The sequence below is a fragment of the Indicator indicator genome, unplaced genomic scaffold (assembly GCF_027791375.1).
Source record: "Indicator indicator isolate 239-I01 unplaced genomic scaffold, UM_Iind_1.1 iindUn_scaffold_99, whole genome shotgun sequence".
Taxonomy (NCBI): Eukaryota; Metazoa; Chordata; class Aves; order Piciformes; family Indicatoridae; genus Indicator; species Indicator indicator.
Window position 1 is genome coordinate 125,087 of NW_026539215.1, and position 23,914 is coordinate 149,000.

At 55.8% G+C, this 23,914-nt stretch overlaps 1 protein-coding gene and 1 long non-coding RNA gene across 2 annotated transcripts; both read left to right on the plus strand.

The window, feature by feature from the left end:
• The first annotated feature begins 2,026 nt into the window (after nt 1–2,026).
• On the plus strand, nt 2,027–17,398 carry LCMT2 (leucine carboxyl methyltransferase 2). The gene is made up of 14 exons (XM_054398749.1): nt 2,027–2,556; nt 3,924–4,005; nt 4,325–4,509; nt 5,098–5,144; nt 5,310–5,466; nt 5,927–6,116; nt 6,757–6,864; nt 10,063–10,153; nt 12,942–13,187; nt 14,067–14,297; nt 15,145–15,242; nt 15,682–15,869; nt 15,945–16,080; nt 17,231–17,398. The coding sequence occupies exons 1-14, from the start codon at nt 2,027–2,029 to the stop codon at nt 17,396–17,398; spliced, it is 2,457 nt and encodes an 818-aa protein (XP_054254724.1).
• Nucleotides 17,399–19,574: 2,176 nt separating this feature from the next.
• LOC128980291 (uncharacterized) lies at nt 19,575–23,163 on the plus strand. Its single transcript, XR_008489477.1, has 3 exons — nt 19,575–19,652; nt 20,289–20,501; nt 23,136–23,163. It is a non-coding gene; the product is annotated as an uncharacterized LOC128980291 (long non-coding RNA).
• The last annotated feature ends 751 nt before the right edge of the window (nt 23,164–23,914 follow it).

Sequence of the window (23,914 nt, forward strand, 5' to 3'; positions counted from 1 at the left end):
AGCCACAAGCTCTGCTGGGGCCTCTCCAGGGTCTCCCATCCCTGTGAGATGGTCAGGATCTGAGACTTACTCCACACGTTTTCCTGGTCCAGTTCTTACCATGTTGTCCCAGACTGGCAGGTGACTCCAGCCCATCACTCTTTCAGTGACTGGGAGCAACAGGACAGTGTCACAAATGTTGGAACCAACTATTTTGGGTCCTAGAACCTTAGATCTGTATCCTTCTGATCATCCCCAGAACTGTTCTCAGGTGGGAGCTGACACAGAGCCTGTGCTGCACCTGAGAGCTTCCAGCATCACCCAGGTGGTTAAGAGAGCAGAGCAGGTAAGGGAAGAGAGGATCGTGGAACAGTTTGGGTTGGAGAAGACTTCAGCAGCACCACATCCCTGCCTCTTTGAAACCCCTAACAGGGATGGGGATTCAACCACCTCCCCAGGCAGCCTGTGCCAGTAGTTGAGAACCCTTGCAGTTGAGAACCCTTGCAGTGAAGATGTTTCTTCTGATGTCCAACCTGAACTGCCCCTGGTGCAACCTGAGGCCATTTCCTCTCATCCTATCCCTTGTCACCAGGGAGAACAGGCTGTCCCCACCTCGCTCCAGCCTCCCTTCAGATGCAGTAGGTCAGAAGCTCAGACTTTGTGCTACAGTTAGCCCACAGAAGGGCCTAAACTTCTCCAGCCCACCTCGACACAGAGCACTGGGGGCACCTTTCTGTGGAACAAGGCCCTGCTCTGCTCTCTCCTCTCCCTCGTGGTGCAGGGCTCCCAGCGGTGGCCTGGCTGTGCTCCCCTCTCTGCAGCCCTCCCTGCTGCTCCTGCAGGGGGCTCTGACGCCAGCACTAAGGTGACACAGGCAGGGCCATGCCTGCCCTGCCCACTGCCCGCTGCCAGCACCCTGCCTGCTGCCAGCACTCCGGCTACAGATAGCTCCTGCAGCAGATGCTCCTCGTTAGTGCCCCCTCCCCAGCTGGCTGGGGGTGGTGGAGTCCTGATGCCTGTGCTGGGTTTGGGCGAGAGGAGTGTTCCTCACGAGCTCCAGATGCCAGCAGAGCCCCAAGGAGACGCCAGGCAGGGGAAAGCTGCCCATGGTGGGAGGCATCTGCTCCCCTGTCAGGCTGGGATGGTGTCCAAGGCATAGGGAAGTGCTGGGTCCATGATGTGATCAAGCACCTTCTGTGTGCCACCAGCAGAAGGTGCTGAGCTTGCCCTGGCCTGGCCAGCACAGGGCAAAAGGTGACATCTGTCTGCTTGTCTTCTGGGAGCCAGGCACAGGAACAACCTCTGGCTGAGCCTCCCTGTGAGCAAAGAACAAATGGGAATGAAGGCCACTGATGTGGGCACCATGAAACCTGGGGAGGTACTCCTGCCTGCCACAGCAGCCAAGCTGCAAAACGCCTCCAGACTGCAAAATGTTCTCCAGGCTGCAAAATGTCCTCCAGGTTGCAAAATGTCCTCCAGGCTCTAAAACGTCCTCCAGGCTCTAAAACGTTGTCCAGGCTCCCAAACATCCTCCAGGCTGCAAAACGTCCTCCAAACTAAGGCCATGGACACCAAACCTGTTTCTAACCCAGCACCTGTTGCTAACCCAGAGCCTGAGAATGTGGCAGGTGACCATAAGATCTTCTACCTGTGCCAGAAGGGAGTGGACAGAACCCTTCATATGGCTCAGCACCCCTTGGAGGAGCTCAGCTCTCCCCACAGTGCTCAGTGCCCCACAGCCCTCTTTTCCTCAGGACCCTGTAAAGAGCTCAGCACCCTCCACAGAGCTCAGCACTTGCAGAGAACTCAGCACCCCGCAGAGAGCTCAGCATCCCGCGCAGAGCTCCACACTCCGGCAGGGAGATGGGCACCGTGCCCGAGCACCTCGCTCCTGCCCCGGGTCCCTGTGCAGACGCTGCCTCTTGCCCTGGCGACACGCTCCCGGTAGCCGGGTGCCGCTGGGAGCGCAGCGGCCAGGCCGGAGTCCCCGGGACCGGGATCCCCACGGGGCAGCCAGGCCGGGGCAGCAGCCGGCACCGGGACCGGCATGGGGAGACAAGCGACGCCGGCCTGCCAGGGGGCGCTCTCCACAAGTAGCTCCACGCCGGGCGCCTCGCGATACGTCACACGCGCTGCTACGTCACTGGCTGCGCCTCGCGCTCCGCTCACGCTGCCGCCAAGCCTCAGAATGGGTCACGGCCGTCCCGGGGCCCCGCGACCTGTCGCCGTGAGTGATCCCCGGTGCCGCGGTCCCTCCCCGCGGGGGTCCGGTCCGGATGGCGGGGCCTGGCCCGGCTTCGGGGGGCTGGGACGGGAACGGGGCTGGGGCTGGGCGGCGCCGGCGGGAGCTGCCCTCCTCTCGGAGCCCTCTCGTCGCTGTCCATGCCTGGGCACTCCTCGGCCCGCGGCGGGGGTTGGCCTCACCGCCGGCGTCGTGGCCTTGTTCCGTCAGGTTCAACGCACCGGCGGCAGCAGCGCCGTCAGCAAGTGCTCGGCGGCGGCGCGGGGCTACATCCACGACCGGTTCCTGCCGTTCCTGGTAGGTCGACAGCGACGGCGAGCCCCTCTAGTCCACCGGTGAGGAGCGAGCGGGTTCCTTCGGCTTCCCGGGCCGCCGAGCCCCAGCGGCTGTACCGGCAGGTGGCGCCCGGGACGCGAGAGGCTCGCAGCCACCTCCCCTCCGGCTGCAGAGGTGTCCCGGTGGTTCCGCTTGTCTCGTTCAGGCACAGCCTTAGGGAAGTACAGCGAGGGCTGAGTGGCAGCTGCAGAGCACAGCTTCAGGAACCTGACCCTCAGCAAGTCTGCTGATGACACCAAGCTGTGTGGTGCAGCAGACACGCTGGAGGGAAGGGATGCCATCCAGAGGGACCTGGACAGGCTGGAGAGGTGGGCACAAGCCAACCTCATGAGGTTCAACAAGACCAAGTGCAAGGTCCTGCATCTGGGTTGAGGCAATCCCAAACACAAATACAGGCTGGGCAGTGACTGGCTAGAAAGCAGCCCTGAGGAGAGGCACTTGGGGGTGCTGGTGGACGAGAAGCTCAACATGAGCTGCCAGTGTGCACTTGCAGCCCAGAAAGCCAACCAGATCCTGGGCTGCATGAAGAGAAGTGTGGCCAGCAGGGCAAGGGAGGTGATTCTCCCCCTCTACTCAGCTCTGCTGAGACCCCATCTGGAGTACTGCGTCCAGTTCTGGAGCCCCTATTACAAGAGGGATATGCACGTGCTGGAACGTGTTCAGAGGAGGGCCACCAGGATGATCAGTGGGCTGGAGCACCTCTCCTATGAGGAGAGACTTGAAGGAGTTGGGGCTGTTCAGTCCGGAGAAGAGAAGGCTCCGAGGTGACCTTATTGTGGCCTTTCAATATCTGAAAGGGGCCTACAAGAAAGCTGGGTAGGGACTTTTTAGGATATCAGGTAGTGATAGGACTGGAGGAATGGAATAAAGCTGGAAGTGGGGAGATTCAGGCTGGATGTGAGGAAGAAGTTCTTCCCCATGAGAGTGGTGAGAGCCTGGAATGGGTTGTCCAGGGAGGTGGTTGGGGCCCCATCCCTGGAGGTGTTTAAGGCCAGGCTGGATGAGGCTCTGGCCAGCCTGATGTAGTGTGAGGTGTCCCTGCCCATGGCAGGGGGGTTGATGATCCTTGTGGTCCCTTCCAACCCTAACTGATTCTGATTCTGTGATATTTGTTGTACAGAAGGGAGTGGGCCCAGCTGGGCGGCAACATTCCTGTGGTCTGTGGTGATGCTGGTCAAGAGCTCCTGAGGCCAAGAGCTTTGCTTGCCAGCAAGCTCTAGATGTGACTGAGCCAGCAGACAGCTCCGAGTGCAGGGCTGTCTGTGGGCTCACTGGGCAGGAGCTGGGAGCCAGCTTTCTGAGCTGGAGGATGCTGGAGCTGCAGAGGTGGGCTCCTGGAGGGGCTCACAGCTGGATTTCCCCCCAGAGGTTATTACATCCGTGCCCGTGCTGTGGATCACTGCATCCAGGACTTCCTGCTGAGGACCTGCAGACACCCGAGGACCCAGGTGTGTGTCTTTGGCTCTGCTGGCAGCTGCCACCCTGTGTTTGAGGAGTCTTGGGCACCTTGGCACCACTGTGGTTTGTTGGTGACCTCCTGTCACCCTTTGCCAGAAGGTCACAGAGGATCTGGCTGACACTTCTGTGACTCTCTCTGTGTCACATAGAAGTATCTGGAGGGGGCAATGTCCATGCAGATTTACTGCTTTTTTGCAGGATGTTGCATGATTTTATCACTGAAGATGCTATCATGGAGAGTTGCTCACCCCCAGATGCTCAGGGTGCTGCCAGAGCTGGGGGTGACTCTCTCTGATGCTTTCTCTGCAGATCCTGTCCCTAGGTGCTGGCTTTGACTCTCTGTACTTCCGCCTGAAGGACCTGGGTTTGCTGTCCCACACTGTGGTGTATGAGGTGGACTTCCCCAGCGTGGTGTCCCAAAAAGCTGCTCTGATCAGAGAAGTGGAGGAGCTGTTGGCACTGGTGGGAGATGCTGGAGGAGAGCCAGGTATGGGGCTTGGGGAAGCCTTTGTAGACCCCAGATGTTTAGGAGCAGTGAGCAGCTGCAGCCTGAGACAGCTGAGGTGTGGTGGTGAAGGAGCTGCAGAGTTGTGCGTTTTCTGAGGAGCTCTTGAACAGAGATTGCTGAACAGCGGGAGACACGAGAAGGCCTGGCTGCCAGAGAGGGGTGGGTCACACCAAGCTCAGGGCCTCTCTGGTACAGCTTTTGGTGGTGCTCAGTACCAGGACAAGGAACAGCAGGCACAAGCTGCAACACAGGAGACTCCACCTCAACATGAGGAGACTTCTTTGGGGTGAGGGTGCTGGAGACCTGGAGGCTGCCCAGAGAGGTTGTGGAGTCTGCTCTAGAGACTTTCAAAATCCACCTGGATGTGTTGCTGTGTGACCTGCCCTAGGTGATCCTGCTCTGGCAGGGGAGCTGCATTCAATGGTCTCCAGAGGTCCCTTCCAACCCCACTGTTCTGTAGTTCTGTGCATTTCTGGTGCACCGTGTCAGGAACTGCCAAGAACCCAGCACAGAGCTGCAGCACATCTGGTGAGAGGTCATGGAGTGGCCTTCAACACTTCCATGGACGGGACAGCCATAACCACTCTGGACAATCTGTTCTAGTGTCTCCCCATCCTCATGGTGAGGAGCTTCTTCCTCACACCTGATCAAGATCTCCCTTGTGGCACGGGAAGCCACTGCCCCTTGTCCTGGCCCTTATCAGTGATGGGTGGTGGTCGTGTGCGTCCCTTTGGTCTTGCTGTTGCAGCAGCACTGTGGTGAGGTGGCACCATCTCTCTCTGCCAGGGGTCATGCCCTTGTCTGCAGGGGATTACAAACTGCTGGGAGCAGATCTGTCACAGCTGCCTGAGCTGGAGAGAGCCCTGGAGCAAGCAGGGATGGACAGGGAGGTCCCCACCCTCTTCATCGCAGAGGTGGTACTCGCCTACATGGAGAGCAGCAGGTCAGTGGGACTGTTCTGGGGGTGGTGACAGCAGCCTTTGTGTGCCACCTGGGGCTGGCAGAGCTGCTGTCTGATCACTGAAGCCTGAGGGTTTCTGTGCCAGGCCCAGACAGCTCCTTGCATGGTAATGGTGGTGGGTAAGTGGTCTTCACGCCCTGAAAGGGAGGGGAAAGAGAAGGAGACCCTCTGACAAGTGGAGCTGAGCCCTTCGAGCTGCACAGCCCTCAGCTCTGCTTGGGTCAGGAGATGTTCCCCATCCCAGCACAGGAGTTTCCTCTGTCTGTTGCCTCTCTCAGGAGGCCCACACAGCATGCTGGGTGTGCTGCAGGAGGATGGACTCCTCCTGCCCTGTGCCAGGAGCTCCCTCAGAGGTTCCACCTGCCCCATGCCTGCAGCCCCCTTCCGTCCCGGTGCCCATAGCGTTGTCCTGGTGTCCATAGTGCCCTCCTGGTGCCCGCAGGTCGGATGCGCTGCTGTGCTGGGCTGCTGAGCACTTTCTCTGCGCCGGGTTCCTGCTATACGAGCAGCTGGGCCCCCAGGACCCCTTTGGCCGCGTCATGCAGCAGCACTTCGCCCGCCAGGGCTCTGCCCTTCGCTCCCTGGCGCAGTACCCAGACTGTGGGGCGCAGTGCAGCCGCTTCTTGGCACGGGTGGGTACCTGAGCTCCAGGGCACACAGGGGGCCCAGGGGCTGGGGATGTGGTGATGTGGGACAAAGTTGTGACAAGGGTTGGGATGAAGGGAGATGGCCTCAAGGTGCCCCAGGGAGGTTTGGGTTGGACATCAGAAGGAACTTCTCCACTGGAAGGGTTCTCAAAGCCTTACCCAGGCTGCCAATGCAGAGTCCTCACCCCTGGAGGGCTTTGCAGGAGGCAAAGATGTGGTGCCTGAGGGCCATGGGTTAGCCCCAGCCATGGCAGGGTTTGAGAATGGTTGGACTGGAGGATCTTGGGGTCTTTTCCAACCCAAACCATTCCATGAGGCTGCAACTGAAGTGTTCAGAGGTCACCAGTGGTGTAGATGAGCAGGCGCTGGAAAGTCCTGCCAGCCAGCTTGCAGCCTGCCTGCCTGTATGGGACTGGGGCAAGATGGGCTCCTCTGGGAGGTTTGATGCCATAAATCACATTCTGAAGAGGTTTACAGGTGAGAGACCTGCCCTGGCCAGGTGCTGGGCTGCTGCTCTGCCAGCTGGACTGTGTGAGAGACTCCTGCAGTGTCTGAGTTGGGCTGTGTTCTGGTGGCACTGAGTCCCTTTCCTTCTAGAGGTGACTCTGAGGGCTTTGTGCTGCAGGGCTGGAGTGAGTGCAGCACCATGGACATGAACCAGTTCTTTACCTGCTGCACCCCAGAGCATGAGCAGCAGAGGGTGCAGGCTCTGGAGCCCTTCGATGAGTATGAGGTAAGCTCCAGAGCACTGCTGGCCTGGCTGTGGTGGGACAAGTGGTCTGCAGCCTCCTGTGGCCACAGCTGTGTCCCAGAGCTGCTGAGCCAATGGAGTTTGTGGAGGGGTCTTGAGTCTGAGTTAATGCAGAGCATGGGGGAAGCTCCATGTGGAGCTGTGGCAAGCAGCGCTGGAAGAAGACTTGGATGTTGTAGAAGCTTCTTGTTCCTTCAGTGAAGTCTCAGGGAGGAAGCCTCAGCATCACAAAGCAGCTGGTGGCATCAAGGGTGTTGCATATCTCTGCTGGGGCTCCAGGGGCAGTTCCTTGAGTGGGACCCAGTGGGGATTGTTGGATGCCCTGGTGTGAGGCTTCTGGCTGCAGACAGTTGGAGCAGCCTGGGGGGAAGCAGATGCAGGTGTCCTGCTCACTCAGTGTCCCTGGGCTGTGGCTGTTGGTTGGGGCAGGTCACCAGCTGCAGATGTGTTTTGGTCTGACTTTGCTACATTCCTAAGTGGACAGCTGGAATGTGGCTGTGGCTCTGCTCTTGGTCATTGCTTTGTCAGATGCTGGCAAAGTTGGTGCTTAGCTGAAGTCTAGGAGAGAACTGAAAGATCCTAAGCAACTCAAGGCAGATATCCTGTAGGACACTCACTAGAAGCCTCCCTCTCAGTCCTGTGGCTTCTGTTGTTTGGCACTGGTGAGGCCATAGCTGGAATCCTGGGGTCAGGATTGATTCCTCCCTGCCAAAAGGACATTGATGGCTGGAACAGGGCCAGAGAAGGGCAAGGAAGCTGGGGAGGGGTGTGGAGAAGGAGGAGAAGGGTCTGGAGAAGTTGTGGGGAACAGCTGAGGGAGCTGGGGGGCTTGAGGCTGCAGCAGAGAAGGCTGAGGGGAGACCTTGTGGCTCTCTACAGCTCCCTGAGATGAGCTTGGAGCCAGGTGGAGCTTGGTCTCTTCTCCCCAGTATCAGGAGAGAAGGACAGGAAATGGCCTGGAATTGTGCCAGGGAGGCTTGGGTTGGACATGAGCAATTTCTGTTCTGCAAGAATGGTCAGGGATGGAACAGGCTGCCCAGGGAGGTATCCTTGAGGTGTTCAAGAAGCCTGTGGCCATGGCACTTGGGGACATGGTTTGATAGCCGTGGATGGTGTTAGGTTGAAGGTTGGAGTCAATGGTGTTGGAGGGCTCTGCCAACCCAAACAATTCTGTGACTAGAAATCACAGAAACATTCAGGTTGGAAGAGACTCTCAGGATCACCAAGTCCAACCTTTGACCCTAGTCTACAACGTTCACCCCTAAACCATATCCCCAAGCATCACATCTAAACCACCCTGGGCAGCACATTGCAATCCCTGACCACTCTGACTGGGAAAACTTTTTTCCTAATGTCCAGTCTAAACCTACCCATTCGTAGCTTGAGGCCATTCCCTCTTGTTCTATCACTAATTGCTAATTACCTGTGAGAAGAGACCAGCACCAGCCTCTCTACAATGTCCTTTCAGGTAGTTGTAGAGAGCCATGAGGTCTCCCCTCAGCCTCCTCTTTTCCAAACTAACCATCCCCAGCTCCTTCAGTTGCTCTTCGTAAGATTTATTCTCCAGGTCCTTCACAGCTTCCTTGTCCTCCTCTGCACTGCCTCCAGCACCTCCACATCTCTCTTGTATTGTGGCCTCACCAGGTCTGAGTACCAGGGGACAATCACCTCCCGACTGCTGGACACAGTATTTTGATCCCAGCCAGGATGCCATTGGCTGTCTTGGCCACCTGGGCACACTGCTGCCTCTATTCAGCTGCTTGTCCATTAGCACCCCCAGGTCCCTTTCAGCCACACTTCTCCAAGCCTGTAGCATTGCTTGTGGTTGTTGTGACCCAAGTGCAGGACCTGGCACTTGGCCTTGTTGAAGCTCATCCCATTAACATTGGCCATGGACCCAATCCATCCAAGTCCCTCTGCAGGGCCTCTCTACCCTCATGAAGATCAACACTCCACCTAACTTGGTGTCATCTACAAACTCACTGCTGACACACTCTGTGTCTTCATCAAGGTCATCAGTAAAGACATTAAACGGAAGTGGTCCCAACACTGAGTCCTGAGGAGCGCTGCTGGTGACCGGCTGCCAGCTGGATTTAACCAGCATTCTTTGGGCCCTTTCACCCAGCCAGGGCTTTAACCAGCAGAGTGTGTGCTCATTCACGCCATGGGCAGCCAGTTTGTCCACAAGAATTCTGTGGGAAATGGTGTCAAAGGCTTTTTGAAAAATCAGCCTGCAGCAGGAGCAGGTTGAGGTGCTGGTGTTGATCTTGCCAACATGCAAGATCTGCTTTGCCTCATGAAGGCAAAGATCCAGGCCCACTGGAGCAGGCTTGATCCAGATGGATAAGATATGGTGCTGAGGGTGGTGGATCTGTGGAAGGCTTTGCCTGGCACTAGCAGTGGATGCTGCCACTGCCAGTGTCTGTGTTCCCTCTTGGATCTCACATTCCAAAAGGTGCTGGGTGACGGTGCTGATACTGTGGCTTCTTGTGCCTTTGAGGCTTGGGTTGATGCTGTGGAGTTGGCTGAACACCTCCCACCCTGCAGGGTGGACATTCCCAACTCCCCGATGTCCATGAAGCCAGGGTGGTCCTTGGCCTTGCTACTGACCTCCTCTTGCTTCTGCTTCTGCCCAGAATGATTCTCAGACCAGACTGGAGATCATATTGGTCATTACTGGCCGGCAGACACCACGTCCTGCCTGTGGTGGTTTCTTTGGGGTCGTGACTCCATGACCTTTAATCAACCCAGGCCCTCACTCTGCTCAGCACTGGGAATCATAGAGGGGAAGCTGAGGTGCAGTTGATCAGAGCAGGGACTGGGAATTGTAAAAGGGAAGCTGAGCAAGAGCAGAAGCTGTTCCTTGTGCTGAGCAGGGATCTCCTGCCGCGGCAGCTCGGAGACACTGAACACTGGTGTGAGCTCAGACAGTTGGGCAGGAGCCCATTGCCAGCTGCCCAGTGCCAAGCACAGCTCCTGGCTGAGACAGTCCCTGAGCTGTGAGGCTCTGAAGGCTGAGGAGTGACCCTGCTGACTCTAGTCTTCTGCTTGGCCACTGCTGGGGACAGCCAGGCCTGGCTGGGCTTGGGTCTGCCACACAGTTCTGTGGCTGCTTTGCTCATCCTGGCTGCTCTGACAGTTTGGGGCAGACTGTTCGGTTTTGTTCTTTCCTTGCTACAGGAGTGGCACTTGAAGTGTTCTCATTACTTTGTCCTGGCTGCTTCCAAGGGGATGGAACCTCCCTGGACTCCGTTGGTGCCCAGCAGGACAGGTACCTCCTGAGCAATGCTCCTGTTCTTTTATCTCTGGCAGGTAGGCTTCCCTCAGAGGTTTTAGAGGACTGCAACACCCTGGAAGGAGCAGAGGGTATGCTGCCACCTGAGCAGCTTTCTCTGTCCTTCTCACAGTGGTTCTGCTGTCTGTAGCGAGGTCAGGGCCACATCCTGAGCCAGCATCACTCTTCCAGTGTATGGAACCTTCCAATCTGAGCAGTTTTTCCTTCTTTTGGTACATGGGCCCCCTCCAGTGCATGGCTGCAGTGCCCCTCTGCCCTGCTCCCCTCGTTTTGGGGTCCTGCAGCCTCTCCACTTCCTTCCAGATGTGGCTCCAGGGGGTTCTGTCCTTCCAGCTCCCAGAGGTGTCTCTGTGTCCCTTGCTGCACCATCAAGTGCAGTCCAGTAGAACTCTCTGCCACAAGTTGTCTGCTTTGCTCCTCCCATGGGTGGAACTGCAGGTGCAGCATCTCTGAAGTGCTTTGACATCTCTGCTGCTCTGTTCAGAGGGGCAGGAGTGGTGGAGCTGAGGAACAGCCAGGATTGGAATGGTGCTTCTGTGATAAGGAGCTGGCAGCAGCCCAGACCATTCCTGCTTCTGGTTGCTTGCTTCCCTTTGCAGGGTGGACAGCAGAAGGTGGTTTCTAACCCATTTCCCTCCACTAGTCCTACTCACAGACAGCACCACAAGCTCTGTCTGCAGCTAGAGGTTGAGAGCTGTGTTCCAGGGAGCAGAGAAGGCAGCTGGGCAGGGGTGAGGCAGGATGGCATTGCCAGCAGGGCCATGGAACCCATCGTGGTGTGTCCCAACCAGAGCAGTGAAATGGAAGCCCAGGGAGTGTGTGGGGTTAAATCTGCTCTGTGGGCATCCCTGGTCCTTAGAGTACAACCTCAAAGGCTCCTCAACATGTGGGCTCTGTCCTTCAGTTAAGGGCCAACAAGTGGGGAAAAGCTGGCAGCCCAGAAGGGAGAGCCACCCTCCAGGAGGATCTCAACAGGTTGCTTGAGTGGGCAGGAAGGAGCTGCTTGAAGATTAATGAGCTCAAGTGCAGGGTTTGCCCCTGGAAACACACAACCCAGCAATGCAGCTCAGACTGGGAGCCACCTGGCTTGAGAAGCAGCACTGTGGGGAGGGACCTGGGGGTCTTGGTGGACAGAAGGCTCAGCATGAGTGAACAGTGAGCTGTGGTTGCAAAGAAAGCCACCAGGATGCTGAGTTGCATCAATCAGGGTGTCAGCAGCAGGGATAAAGATGTCATTGTCCCACTCTGCTCAGCACTGGGCAGGCTGCACCTTGAACACTGTGCTCAGGTTTGGTCCCTGCTGTACAAGAAGAATGGGGACAGGCTGGAGAGGGTCCAGAGAAGGGCCAGGAGAGTGATCAGAGGACTGGCAGAGCTGTCATATGAGGGAAGGCTGAGGGAGCTGGGTTTGTTCAGCCTGGAGAAGGCTCAGGGGAGATCTCCTAACCATAGACAAGCACACAAAGGGTGGTTCTCACGACGAGGGAGACTCCCTTTGTACACAGACCCAAGGGGTACAGAGACAAGGGGCAGTGGGGACAAGTTGCTGCTGGGGAGATTCTGACTGGATGCCAGAAAAAGAATGTATCAATTTGGAACCATCAGAGACTGGGAGACTGCCCAGGGAGGTGGAAGGTTCCCCTGCGTTAGACAGTGCCAAGGCCCATCTGGGCAGGGTGCTGGGCCAGCTCATTTCAACTCTGTTCTTACCCTGAAAGGTTGGACTGGATGATACTTGAGCTCCCTTCCAACCTGGAATTCTGTGAATCCATGAATCGATGAACCTGGCCTTTGCCCAGCTGGCATTAGCACAGTGAGGACACTTCACTCACCAGAGACAGGATTGAGGCCTTCCCGCTGCTGTCTCTTGTGTTGAGAGCTGATAGAAGAGCCTCAGAGCCTGGGCAGTGACTTAGGTGTAGGGGTTTGGTGTCTCAGACACAGCCAGTGCCAGTGTGTGCCCCCAGCTGCCTCCTCAGAGAGCTCCTGCCCAAGGTACCAAACCTTCCGGGTGAATGATCTGTGGAAATGAAAGTCCTCAGTCCTGGAGATCTGCCTGCAGGAAGGTGTTTGAGCCCGGGAGGTTAAGCCCAACTTTGTAGCTCATCAAGTGACAGAAAGCAGAGTCCTGTACTGAAGAAAGTTCAGTGCAGGCAGCTTCTCCAGGTATGGTGCAGAACAAGGACTGGGGGCTGCTTCTCCTGCACCTCCACACAGGAACAGGCCCCAGGAGACAAAGCCCAACCAGTTTGTGCTGAGCAGCTGCAGTCCTGTGTCAGGAGCTGGCTCCATGTGAAGGGATGTGGTGTTTGGAGAGGTCTCTAGGCAGCTGGAGATGGCCAGGGACCATCCATCATGCTCTAGAACTTCATCTCAGCGCTTTGCTGAAGGCAGTATCAAAGTCGAACCAGGAGCCTTGCAGTGCAGCTCCCTGTGTGCCCCTTTCCTGCTGCCCTTTGCTGTTCACAAAGCCCAGGGCAGTGGCAGTGGCTGCTGTCCTGCTGCAGCAGGCCAGGACACTGTCACCTCCTGGCCGGCTCTGCCTCCACCCCAGGAGAGCATCTCAGAGCTGTGTTGGGAGCCAAGGAGCAGTGGGCAAGCAGCTGAAGCTGGCACAGAGGCAGCCTGGTTTGGGGGCGCCTTGGGCTGTCTCCCTTCTCTGTCAGCTGCCCCCTCAGCAGAAGCTGCTCAGCCCTGCTGGGTCTCGCTGGGGCTCAGCCTTGGTTCCTGCTTGCCCAGCTCGCAGCTGCTCCTTGCCTTGCAGCTCCTGGCGGCTGTGGTCCCATCCTGGCTGGCACTGTCCCTGCAGCCTGTGCCATGAACTCTGCCGTGCCTGGCCTGAGGCGCTTCGGACACCGCTCCGTGCTGGTGCAGCCTGGCGTGGTGCTGACCACAGGGGGCTTCGGGCAGGAGGAGGGGCAGCACCGCCGTGCCAGGAGCTGCCAGGTGCTGCTGAGGTGTGGAGGGCGCTGGGCAGCAGGGAGCGTGAGCATGCAGAGCAGTAGATGGGGTGAGTCCTGCTGCTGCTGGGCAGCTGTCAACAGTGTGGAGACCTGATGGCAGAGCAGCCAGAGTTGAAGGTCCTGAGAGCTGGGTCCTGCACTGGGGTCACAACAGTCCCATGGAGGCTCCAGGCTGGGCAATGGCTGCAAACTGCCTGATGGGAAAGACCTAGTGGGGGTTGGTGGCAGCAGCTGGAGAGGAGCCAGGGGGTGGGCAAGAAGGGCAGCAGCAGTCTGGGCTGGAGTAGCAATGGTGTGGGCAGCAGGAGCAGGGCAGGGATTGTGCCCCTGGGCTGGGCACTGGGGAGGCCACAGCTGCAATGCTGGGGTAGGGTTGTGGCCTCCCTGCTAGAAGGACATTGAAGGCTGGGGCAGTGCCAGGGCAGGGAAAGGAAGCTGGGGAGGGGTCTGGGGAAGGAGGAGGAGGCTGTGGAGAAGTTGTGAGGAGCAGCTGAGGGCCCTGGGAGGGGGGTTGAGGCTGCAGCAGAGGAGGCTGAGGGGAGACCTTGTGGCTGGCTGCAGCTCCCTGAGAGCAGCTTGCAGCCAGCTGGGGCTCAAGGTCTGCTCCTCAGTGCTGGGCCAAGAAATGGCCTCAGGTTGTGCCAGGGGAGGTTGAAGTTGGCCCTGAGGAACAATTTCTACCCCTTGAGGGTTGTGCACGCCTGTGCCAGGCTGCCCAGGACAGTGGTGGAGCCCCCGTGGCTGGAGGGGTTTGGAAGCTGTGGATCTGTGGTGCTAAGGGCCATGGGTTGATAGTGTTGGGGCAGTGGGGGATCTGTGGTTGGACTCCATCGTGTCAAGGGTCTCTTCTAACCCAAGCAATTCCCTGATCCATGAGCTCCATGGCAGGGAGGTGATGTGGGCTGCGGTGCTTGGTGTCTCTGCAGACGGGCGGCTGTACCACACCATCAGCTGTGTCTCCAGGGGTCTGGCCCTGGTGGTGGGAGGCCGAACATCCCCATCCAGTGCCAGCCTGGGAATGCTGTGGCTGAAGTTCCCTGAGAGCTGCAGTGCCTGGGACCCAGCTGACATCAGCGTGGAGCTGGTGAGCCTGCAGCCTGCTGTGGAGGCAGCTGCTCTGCGCTGGAGGCACAGTGCGACCCAAGTGACCTTCCAAGGTGAGAGTGGAAGTGGATATGGCAGCAGGAGTGGGGAGGTATCCACACCCCAGAACAGATGGCACAGCCCTGCCCAGGCAGTGGGCCCTGAGAGACAAATGGTTGTGAGGAGCCTTGGTGCTCCTGCAGTGTAGGCCAGGTGCTTGGACACCTGGGAATGGAGTAACCCTCATGCTGACAGGGCATAGTGAGGCCAGCACATGTCCCTGGCATCTTCCAGAGTACTTTGCACCTTTGAAGCATTTTGGGGTTTCCCCAGGTTAGCTCCTGCACACCTAAAATTGTCTTCATCTCCCTTTTGTGTGGCCAAATGCAGCTGCTCCTTGTCTGTTTCCTCGAGATACAAGGATGTGCTGCTGCCTGCTTGGGCTTCTGCAGTTCCGCTGACACTTGATCCTGACCATCCTTGCTGGTCTAGTTCTCACTATCAGGAAAGGTGCAGCCTCTGCCCTGCCTAGATTCTTCTTCAAGCCTACATCCTCTCCTTGGCTTTGGGGCTGGTGATTGATCTCCATTAGACATCCTTAGACATTCAGAACCTAGAGAGTGTAGGTGGGTTGGTGATGGGGGTGTCTTGAATGGCCACAGGAGGGAGGGGCAGGGTTGCTCAGGAAAGACATTTCATCTTCCACATGCCTTCAGCCACCTGGCTGCGGGAGTCCTTGCTGTGGCTGAAACACAACTCCCTGCACGGACTGCTGGGGCCTTCAAGTGCTCCTCAGGCTGCAGATGGCAGCAGTGCATGGAACGTCTGTCTGGCTACCTTGATGTTTGTCCTGGCTCAGCTTCTGGGCAAACAGGACTTGTTCTTGTGACAGGCTGGACCCTGACGTCCCTGTCCCTGCAGGTCAGCAGTACCTGTTCCTGTTCGGCGGCCGCTCTGCCACACAGCCTGTGCTGGGGGACTGGCACTTCCTGCACACCCAGGAGCTGTCCTGCTCTGTGGTAAGAGCTGCCCTGCATCTATCCCCGTGTGTCACCTCCCTCTGTGTCACCCTGTGGCACTTCCTGCACACCCGGGAGCTGCCCTGCTCCATGGTAAGAGCTGCCCTGCATCTGTCCCTGTGGCTCTCAGACTTGTGTCTTGAACAGGAGGAAGCCTGCAAGGGAGCAGAGAAAGTTCCCTCTAGGAGCTGTCCAGAAATACCACCCTCTAGAGCCTGAGGGCCCAGCAGATGCTGGAGATGGTGGAAATGGAGACATTTCTACTTGGCCATCCCTAGAGGAACATGCTTAGGATGGGGAGGGACTTCCCCCTGCTGTTACACTCCAGCAGCTGCTCCTGTGCTGTGGCAGGGAAGGGCAGCAGGAGGAGGCCGTTAGGAGCCTGGAGATGAAGAGGTGCAGTGGGGCGAGCTCCAGCCATGGTGTTGTGTCTCCCCAGATCCCGGTGGAGGGTCCAGCCCCAGAAGGCCGCCACTCCCACAGTGCCTGCAGCTGGAAGGGAGGGGTGCTGGTGGCAGGGGGCCTGGGAGCAGCTGAGCAGCCCCTGGGCTCCCTTTGCTTTCTGGAGCAGCTGGAGGGTGGCTTTCAGTGGCAGGTGCTGGAGACGAGGCCTCATCTGGTGCCACGGTGAGCAGAGGGTGCTGGGCAGGGTCTGGGCTGTCCCTGCCTGGCGCTGATGGGGGTCTGGCTTGGGGGTCCCAGGTACTCACACACAGCCCATGTGCACCATGGGAGGCTGCTGCTGGTGGGGGGAGTGTGGCTGTGCTTGTCCCCGGCGCCGGGCGTCACTGTCGTGGACTTGGCGACTGGGCTGAGCCTGGACTACGCCATCGGCACGGTGAGTGTGGGCACTGCCCCTTGAGGTGGGCAGAGTGGAGTGAGGAGTGTGGCTACCTCGGGGCTGCTACTGCAAAGGGTGGCAGGGAGGGCCTTCTCTTCAGGCTGTCAGAGAGTCCTAGGATGGCTTGAGTTGGAAGGGACCTTAAAAGATCTCCAGTTCCACCCCCTGCCATGAGCAGGGATGTCTCCACTAGCCCACGCTGCTCCAGGCTGCATCCCCTGGCCTTGAACACCTCCAGGGATGAGCTGCCCACAGCTTTGGGCAACCTGTTCTGATGTCTCACCACCCTCAGAGCAAAGAATTTCTTCCTAGTGTCCAACCTAAATCTCCCCTGCTTCAATTTAAGTCCACTGTCCCTTGTCCTGTCTCCATAGGCCCTTGTCAAATGCCCGTCCCCAGCTCTCCTGCAGCCCCCTTCAGGTACTGGAAGGCTGCTCTAAGGACTCCCTGGAGCATTCTCCAGGCTGAAAATCCCCAGCCCTCTCAGCTTGTCCCTGCAGGCGAGGTGCTCCAGCCTCTGACCATCTTCCATGCCTGCTGGACCCACTCCAGCAGTTCCATGTCCTTGTGCTGGGGACACCAAAGCTCCAGGTGGGGTCTCAGCAGAGAGTAGAGGGGGAGAATCCACTCCCTTGACCTCCCAGATGTGTCTTGGATTTTATGAAGTGCATGTTCCAGGCTGCCCTTTGTGGTAGGGGCACGAGCGTGCGTTGCTGCTTCTGGAACAAGAACTAGGAGACATCAAAAGAAAGTGGCAGGCAGAATCTTCAGAAGAGTGCTTCCTGTGGGAGCTGGAACTCCTTGCCAGGGACACGAATGCCAGAGGTCTGCTTGGATTCAGATGGTGACTGTCTGGGTTCTGGAAGGAGAAGCACCATAGCTGGGGAGTACAGAGGCATTGTCCCCCGTTAAAAGTGGCTGTGGTGCTGGGGGGGTGGAACACACTGGAGGAGGAAATTGTGGTTGCTCATCCTGTGCTCCCTGCCTGGCTTTGCCCACATTTGGGGGTGGTACAGTGGACCAAATGGTCCTAGATGAGACCCAGTGTGGCTGATCTGTGTGACAGAAGGCACCACGTGCAGTGTCTCCACAGCACTGTGTGAGGAGCAGATGCTGCAGTCCCTGTGTGTTGATCTCTCCCTTCCAGGAGCACCTGGAATGGCCACTGATGCTGCACAACCACAGCAGTGTCCTTCTGCCAGAGGAGGAGGAGCTGCTGCTCATCGGTGGTGGTGGGAACTGCTTCTCCTTTGGGACACACCTGAATCCAGAGCCTGTCTCCTTAAGCCTCAGGCACATCCTGGCCAGCCACTGACTGGGACTAGCTGGGTCCAAGCCAGGCTGCCACACTGCAGTGGGACATCACTGCAGGTCCACAAGTGGTCAAATGTCTCCACTGAGGTTTTGTGTCCAGTACCAGCAGGGGCAGTTGGGACAATTTCATCCCTCCTCTGCCTGGTTTTGTACTGCTCTTGGTGCTGCTGTCAGGAGTGTCCCAGCAGCAGCTCCCTGGCAGGGTCAGTGGGCTGAGAGGGGACACGAGGAGCAGTGTTCCAGAGGGACACATGGCAGGTACTGGCCTGGAGGTGTAGCGGTCTCTGACTCAAGCAGCCAGTGGAGGTATTCAGCCACGTGGCTGAGTGGAAGGATGTGCCTCAGAGGTGCAGCACTGCTGTCCCCAGCAAGGGTTCTTCTCTATGAAAAGCCAATCCACATGCAGTCCAGACTTGTCTGGCTGTCTGTCCCACACGAATGGGTGGCAGGTGTCTACCACCACCAGCTCACCCTCCATAGTCACGACCTTACATGGTCCTTGCATGGGCACAGGAGCCTCGCCGGTCACCGCTCCCTGTCCATCCCAGTAGGTCATGGAATCACAGAAGGGCACAGCTTGGAAGTGACCTCAAAGCACATCCAGTTCCACCCCACTGCCAGGGGCAGGGACCCCTCCCACTAGCCCATGTTGCTCCAAGCCTCATCTAGCCAAGTTTTCAATACTGCCAGGCTTGGAGCCTCCTCTGGGCAACCTGTCCCAGTGCCTCACCACCCTCAGTCCAGCTTCTTCCAGTCTGAAGCCATCACACCTCCTGTCACTCCAGGCACAGGAACTTCCACTTCAACCTGAGGAGACTTTGGTGGGAGGGTGCTGGAGCCCCGGACCAAGCTACCCAGAGAGGCTGTGGAATCTCCTTCTCCAGAGAGATTCCAAACCCACCTGGATGCGTTCCTGGGTGGCCTGCCCATGGTGGTCTGTTTTGCAGAGGGCTGGACTCAATCTCTGGAGGGCCCTTCCAACTTCACCATTCTGTGGTTCTATCTGTAGTTTGGGGGAGTGGGGATTAAAGGAATGAGCTGCTGGCTAGGCAGTTTCCTTTCTTTTGTGCCTTTCTTGGGTGTGAATCCAAAGGAGTGGGGGCATTCTGGGTGGAGTGCTTATGTCAGATGGAGCAGGGGCATGATGCAGCAGAGGAGCAGGCAAGTGAGGGATGGGAGCACCCCATGCAAAATGCTGAATGCTGAAAATTCTCAGAGGGGATCACAAACTAAAAATGTAAGTAGGAGTGTGTTGTGAGGCCAAGAGAAACCTCTCGTTTTTATTTAGGTGTTGAAGAATTGTATTGGTTTATATGTAAAAAAAATTTTGAAATGACCCCCCTATATCTCCTCCATTCTCCCAAGGCTTTTAGAATTAAAGAAAAGACAATGACATAGGGTCTTGATATATAACAAGAACTTGTGTATGTACAAATTAATTTTCCTCTGTGCGTGTGTTGTGTTTTGTAATTGAAATGAAAAAAGTCTGAAGAGGACGAGGGGAGCTGCTCCGCACACTCAGTGCTGCCCCCGCGTGCGTAATTGTCGGTACTGCAGCCATGCAGCGGCGTGTGACACTCTGTCGATGCCCAGTGCTGCCCCCGCGTGTGTAATTGTCGGTACTGCAGCCGTGCAGCCGCGTGTGCCGCTCTGTCGGTGCTCGGTGCTGCCCCGCGTGTGTGCTTGTCGGCACTGCAGCTGTGCAGCTGCGTGTGCCACCCCGTCAGTCCTCCGTGCAGTTTTACTCGATTCTCAATGCGCTGAAGGCTTGAAATGCCCTTGAAATTCTTAGGGGAGGCAGAGTAAGACGCGATCTTTGCTATGGAATCGGCGCATGCGCCGTAGCACGAGTCTGGCAGTACGCATGCGCGAGAGTAGCAATCGTTGCTATGGATTCTGCGCATGCGTTTTAGCAAGGGTTTGTCAGTACGCATGCGCCAGAGTCGCGATCGTTGCTATGGATTCAGCGCGTGCGCTGTGGCGGGGTCTGTCAGTGCGCATGCGCCAAGGGCTCGAGCGGCGCTGTGGATTCGTCGCAGGTAGCTGTGTAGTGCAGCGCTATGGTCTGGTCCTGGGATTGTCACGGATTGCTCTCGATTCGGCGTCTGATAGGACGCTGAGCGGCCGCGGTGCCTGTGAGTGTCCATCCTTTCGAGGGGGAAGGGGTCCCGCAAGATTCGGCGAGACTTCGGTCTGGCTGTCGGTGTCGCTGCAAGCCGCGGGACCCCCAGCTGTGTTCCCTCCGGCATCTGAAGGTGATCATGGGGCATCTAAACGGCTTTTGGGGGTGACCGAGAAGGTCTGGGGACACCTAAATGGGTCTGGGGTCATCTACATTGAATTTGGGGTATCAAAACATCCCTGTGGGTCCTTCTAAAAGGGTCTGAGGGCGTATAGAGGCGACTGGGGAGCTCTGGAGGATCCCCGGGAGCTCTCTGAGCCTCTCTGCAGGGTCCCAGAGGAGCTAGGGAGTGTCTCAGTGTGGGGTTGGGGTGTCTGTGGGGTCCACACAGTGTCTGGGTTCTTTCGTGGCCTTGCTGGGGACTTGGCGCCAAAGTGCTGCCGGCTCTGGCGTTCACTGTGTGCCTGCGGCAGGGTGCAGCTTGCTGCCACGTGCTGCTAGGGGGTCTGAGGGGCCTCTAAAGGGGGTTTGGAGGCATGTGAAGGATTTTTGGAGGCCACTTCTCCTCCTAGCACTCGCTACTAGGGAGAAGGGACCAACGCCCAACCTTGTCCCTGTTTTTTTTCTGGGGTGGAGCTAATTTCCTTCATAGTACTTGGTATGGGACTAAGTTTTGGCTTTGTACGGGAAACACAAGTGATGGTGCTGGGATATTTTGATTACTGCTGAGCAGTGCTTGTGAAATGCCAAGGCCTTTTCTGCTGCGCAGAGCTCCCCATCAGTGCGAGGGCTGAGGTGCACAAGAAGCTGGGAGGAGACACAGCTGGGACGGCTGATGCCCGCTGAGCAAAGGCACGTTCCGTACTGAGCAAGGGTATTCCATACTTAGCAAGGATATTCCACATGCTCAGCAAGAAACCTAGAGGGCAGGTTGGCCAGTGGGCTGCTGCTCCAGGACTGGATTAACATCAGTCAGCTGATGGTGAGTAATAGTGTTCATTTGCATTTTTTACCCTTCTTAGGATTATTATTACTAATATTACTATTATAACTATTATTATTCTCTTCCCCAAATCCTGCTGGGTGCAGGGAGCAGCTGTGTGATCCAGTTGCTAGCTGGCAAGTACGCTTAGGGCTGTGATGAATATGGAGCCTGCTCCTGTGATTTTCCTAGGCACACTTATAGGAATACAGCATTCAGACAGATGCTGTCTGTTTGAAATACAAAATTGGGCTGATTCAGTCCTATAAATGTGATTTCTGCGGTGTGGCAGCCATTTGGCACGTTTTCCTGAGCTCAGAGTGATACAGCAATAAGACTTGTCTAGGTTCAGAAAGTCACATGCTAGGACCGATCTGTGGTAAAAGCCATGAACAGTTTAAATTCCATATAATTAGCATTTGTAAGGAACTTAGCAGTGTGTCATTCCACAGCTGCACCTAAGAACCATAAACTTCAAACAAAATGATTTCCCTAGTTTATCCGAATCCCAAATCTCATGAAATTCAGGTCTATCTTGTTACAGTTTTTGATCTCTCAAGGAAAAAAGGGAAGACAATGAGAATTCTTTAGCTTTCTTTCTCTTTTTTTTTTTTTTATTTGTTTGTTTGTTTTTTTTGGATACACTTTATCTTGCTGGGCTTTGAGTTACAACTGTGACATTCAGTTAGGTGGTGAAAATGTACTTGTTGGTGTGACATTAAAAGAATAAAAAAAAAAATAGTTTGTCATAAAAATACAGTTCCTGTAGGATTTCAGGCTCCTCCTTGATAACGTAAAGCAGTTTGCTGTTTGTTTTTGTTTTTTTTTTTTTTTTTTCTTTTCTTCTTGTTATCCTGCTAAGATTTTGATGGCAATTTCCAGGTGTTACATACAGCCAAGGCAAGCCTCTAATTGCCCTATGAATGCAGTGAAAACCTTTTGGGAATTAGAACAAAGTGATAAACTTTTCAGTTAAAGAAAAAAGCAAGGAAGCAAGCAGTGGCCTTTGTTGGTTCCTCTAGCTTTTATTGCAAAAGCCTCTATCTAAGCACATTTATTTTTATATCTTTTTTCAGTGACTCAGTGCAATTTCTCTGTGGAACCCAGCTGGCAGTGCAAGTGCTGCCCAAGCTGCCAAAAGCACCTTCCTGCCTTCAAAACCAGTCCTCTCTCCTTCTCTCATCATGGCTGAGCAGTGCTGCTCCTTCTTAGCTTATCTTTGTCCCCCTTTTCCCCTCCCATTTGTCTTCATTTTTTGTCCTTTTCCTTCTTCCAGGCTTGTCTTGATCACAACTACTGTGGCCTCCTTGCTATGGCAGGAGGTCTGGATAGAGAGCCTGGCAAAATACGCTGCTTGAGAGAGAGAGGAGGGATGAAGGGAATGGTTGTCTGAGCCCAGATAAGCATCTAAGGAAGCAATCCCTGGGAGGGCTTGTGGTCATCTAAGTCAGGACACTCAGCTTTGAATAGTGCAGACACAGCATTCTTTTCACGTCCTGAAAATTATCTAATCTGTAGCTGTTGGTTTCTCTTTGAGGCTTTAACCACTTTCCCTGCTTGCAGCTAGGTATAGGATTTGAGCAAATTTTGACTTCCAGTGACAGACTTCAGAGTAAGTCAGAATTTGTGTTTTTTCTGACTGGTGCAGCATTCTGAATCTTCACCTGTACAATCTTATTATGTGCTCATCGTGTTCCTTTCTCCCTTCTACCCAGCTCCCTGAATCTGGGTAGAAAAACTCACAAGAGGATATAGACTCAAAAGTTTTAAAAGTCTGGAACCAGGCCGTTTATACAATTGAAACTTGTATATGGGGGATGTCCCTGCTCACTGGGGGGGTTTGGACTAGATGACCTTTGGAGGTCCCTTCCAACCTGACCCAATCTGTGATTCCAGTGATCCCTGTGTCATCCTAGCCTCTCCCAGTGTGGCCCCGGTGTCTTCACAGTCTGTCTCACTGCCCCAAAAGAGATTTCAGTGCTGACAGTAATACCCAGTGACCCCCTGTCCCAGTGCTCCCAGTATGGCCCTAGCATCCTCCCAGAAGCCCGGTGCTCCCAGGAACTAGACTTTGGAGGTCCGAATGGCCTACAAAGAGGGTTTGGAGACAGGGAAAGGGTTTCTTTTGGTGTTTAAAGGGGTTTTGTGGGCACCTAGAAGGGGTCTGGGGCAGTGTTAGGGGGTTCTAGGGTCATCTGCAATGGGTCTGGGGTCATTAAAAGCGTGTGGGGGTACCTGAAATGGACCTGGGTGTATCAAATGGGGTTTTGGGTGCATCCAAAGGGGTTTTATGGGCATCTGAATTGGGGAATCCCTGGGGGGCCCTGAAGGAGTTGGGGAGTTCTCCATGAGTTTTGGGGTCTCTCTGGGATGCCTATTATGTCTGGGGTCTGCTCTGGGATTGGTAGTGACTCGGTGCTCTGGTTTTGGTGGCTAGAAGGCAGCAAGTACCCGCAGGCTGGTGCCTTGCTTCATGTTCCACAGCTCTTGGCCAGCCAGCAGCCACAGAGGAAGGGAATCTCAGCATTGGATGGGTTAATGGAGGAGGCTTCCAGAAAATCGCTTTGGGGTTTTGTTTTGGTTTGGTTTTGAAGATTGTCTCACTCTTTCTTTTTTTCCTTTTCCTGTTTTTAGGGAGCTTAACTGCTTTGCCTGACAAGGAGTTGCAGATTTGTATTGGACCTCATCCACAAACCATGACACAGAGTGGGATGCTTTGGTACCAGAATGTGGAGCTGTTGGAAAGCAAGGTCCTCATTGCAAGTGGTTCAGAAAGGAATTTCCTTTGGCACGTAAGGGCAGAAATGTCACTGTGGCAAGCTGCAGTGATTGCCAGCCTCGGGGACTGGCCTCTAACCACTTTTCCCTTCTCACTTAGAGCTTGCATGGAGGAAATGAACTTCTCCCTAGGCTTGGTGTCTGCTGCTCTGTGACTCTTGGCCCCTGTTGGTCTCCAGCTCTGCGAAGAGCGTGGCCAGGCGAGACGCAGCAGGTTTGTAAGATTTGGTTTTGTTCTCAAACGCTCGCAGCACACTCTTAAAGGACAGGTAAGTGAACATCATTGCTGTTGTACTGGTCTGCTGTTGCTGCAGGAAGAGGTGGCCACATAGCCCAGGTCTGGGCATCTGGCAGGAGGATCAAAGGGCGCAAGGGTCTGAGATGCAAAGACAGCAGCATGGAGTCTTGTGTTGGGAGGTTTTTGGTTTTCTTTTTCCTCTTTGGGACTGTTTCTCCTTTTGACCTTCCAGTGCAGTTTGATAGGTTGAGGAAGAACCTGCAGCACTGCAGAGGTGACTTCTCCTTCTCCATGTTCATCCTTAATAGGCTCAAGCCTATTGAGTAAGATGTTGTTGTCTAGAGCATATGTGGAATGACTAATTTTATTAGGTGATATCTGTAGAGAAATCAGTTTT

Excerpts from the sequence above, each read along its gene's own strand:
- LCMT2 (XM_054398749.1), top strand. The coding sequence starts at position 2,027 with ATGGGGAGACAAGCGACGCCGGCCTGCCAGGGGGCGCTCTCCACAAGT. Across the intron at positions 6,117-6,756 it reads GCAGCCGCTTCTTGGCACGG|GGCTGGAGTGAGTGCAGCAC; the intron begins GTGGGTACCTGA and ends TTTGTGCTGCAG. Across the intron at positions 15,243-15,681 it reads AGGAGCTGTCCTGCTCTGTG|ATCCCGGTGGAGGGTCCAGC; the intron begins GTAAGAGCTGCC and ends GTGTCTCCCCAG.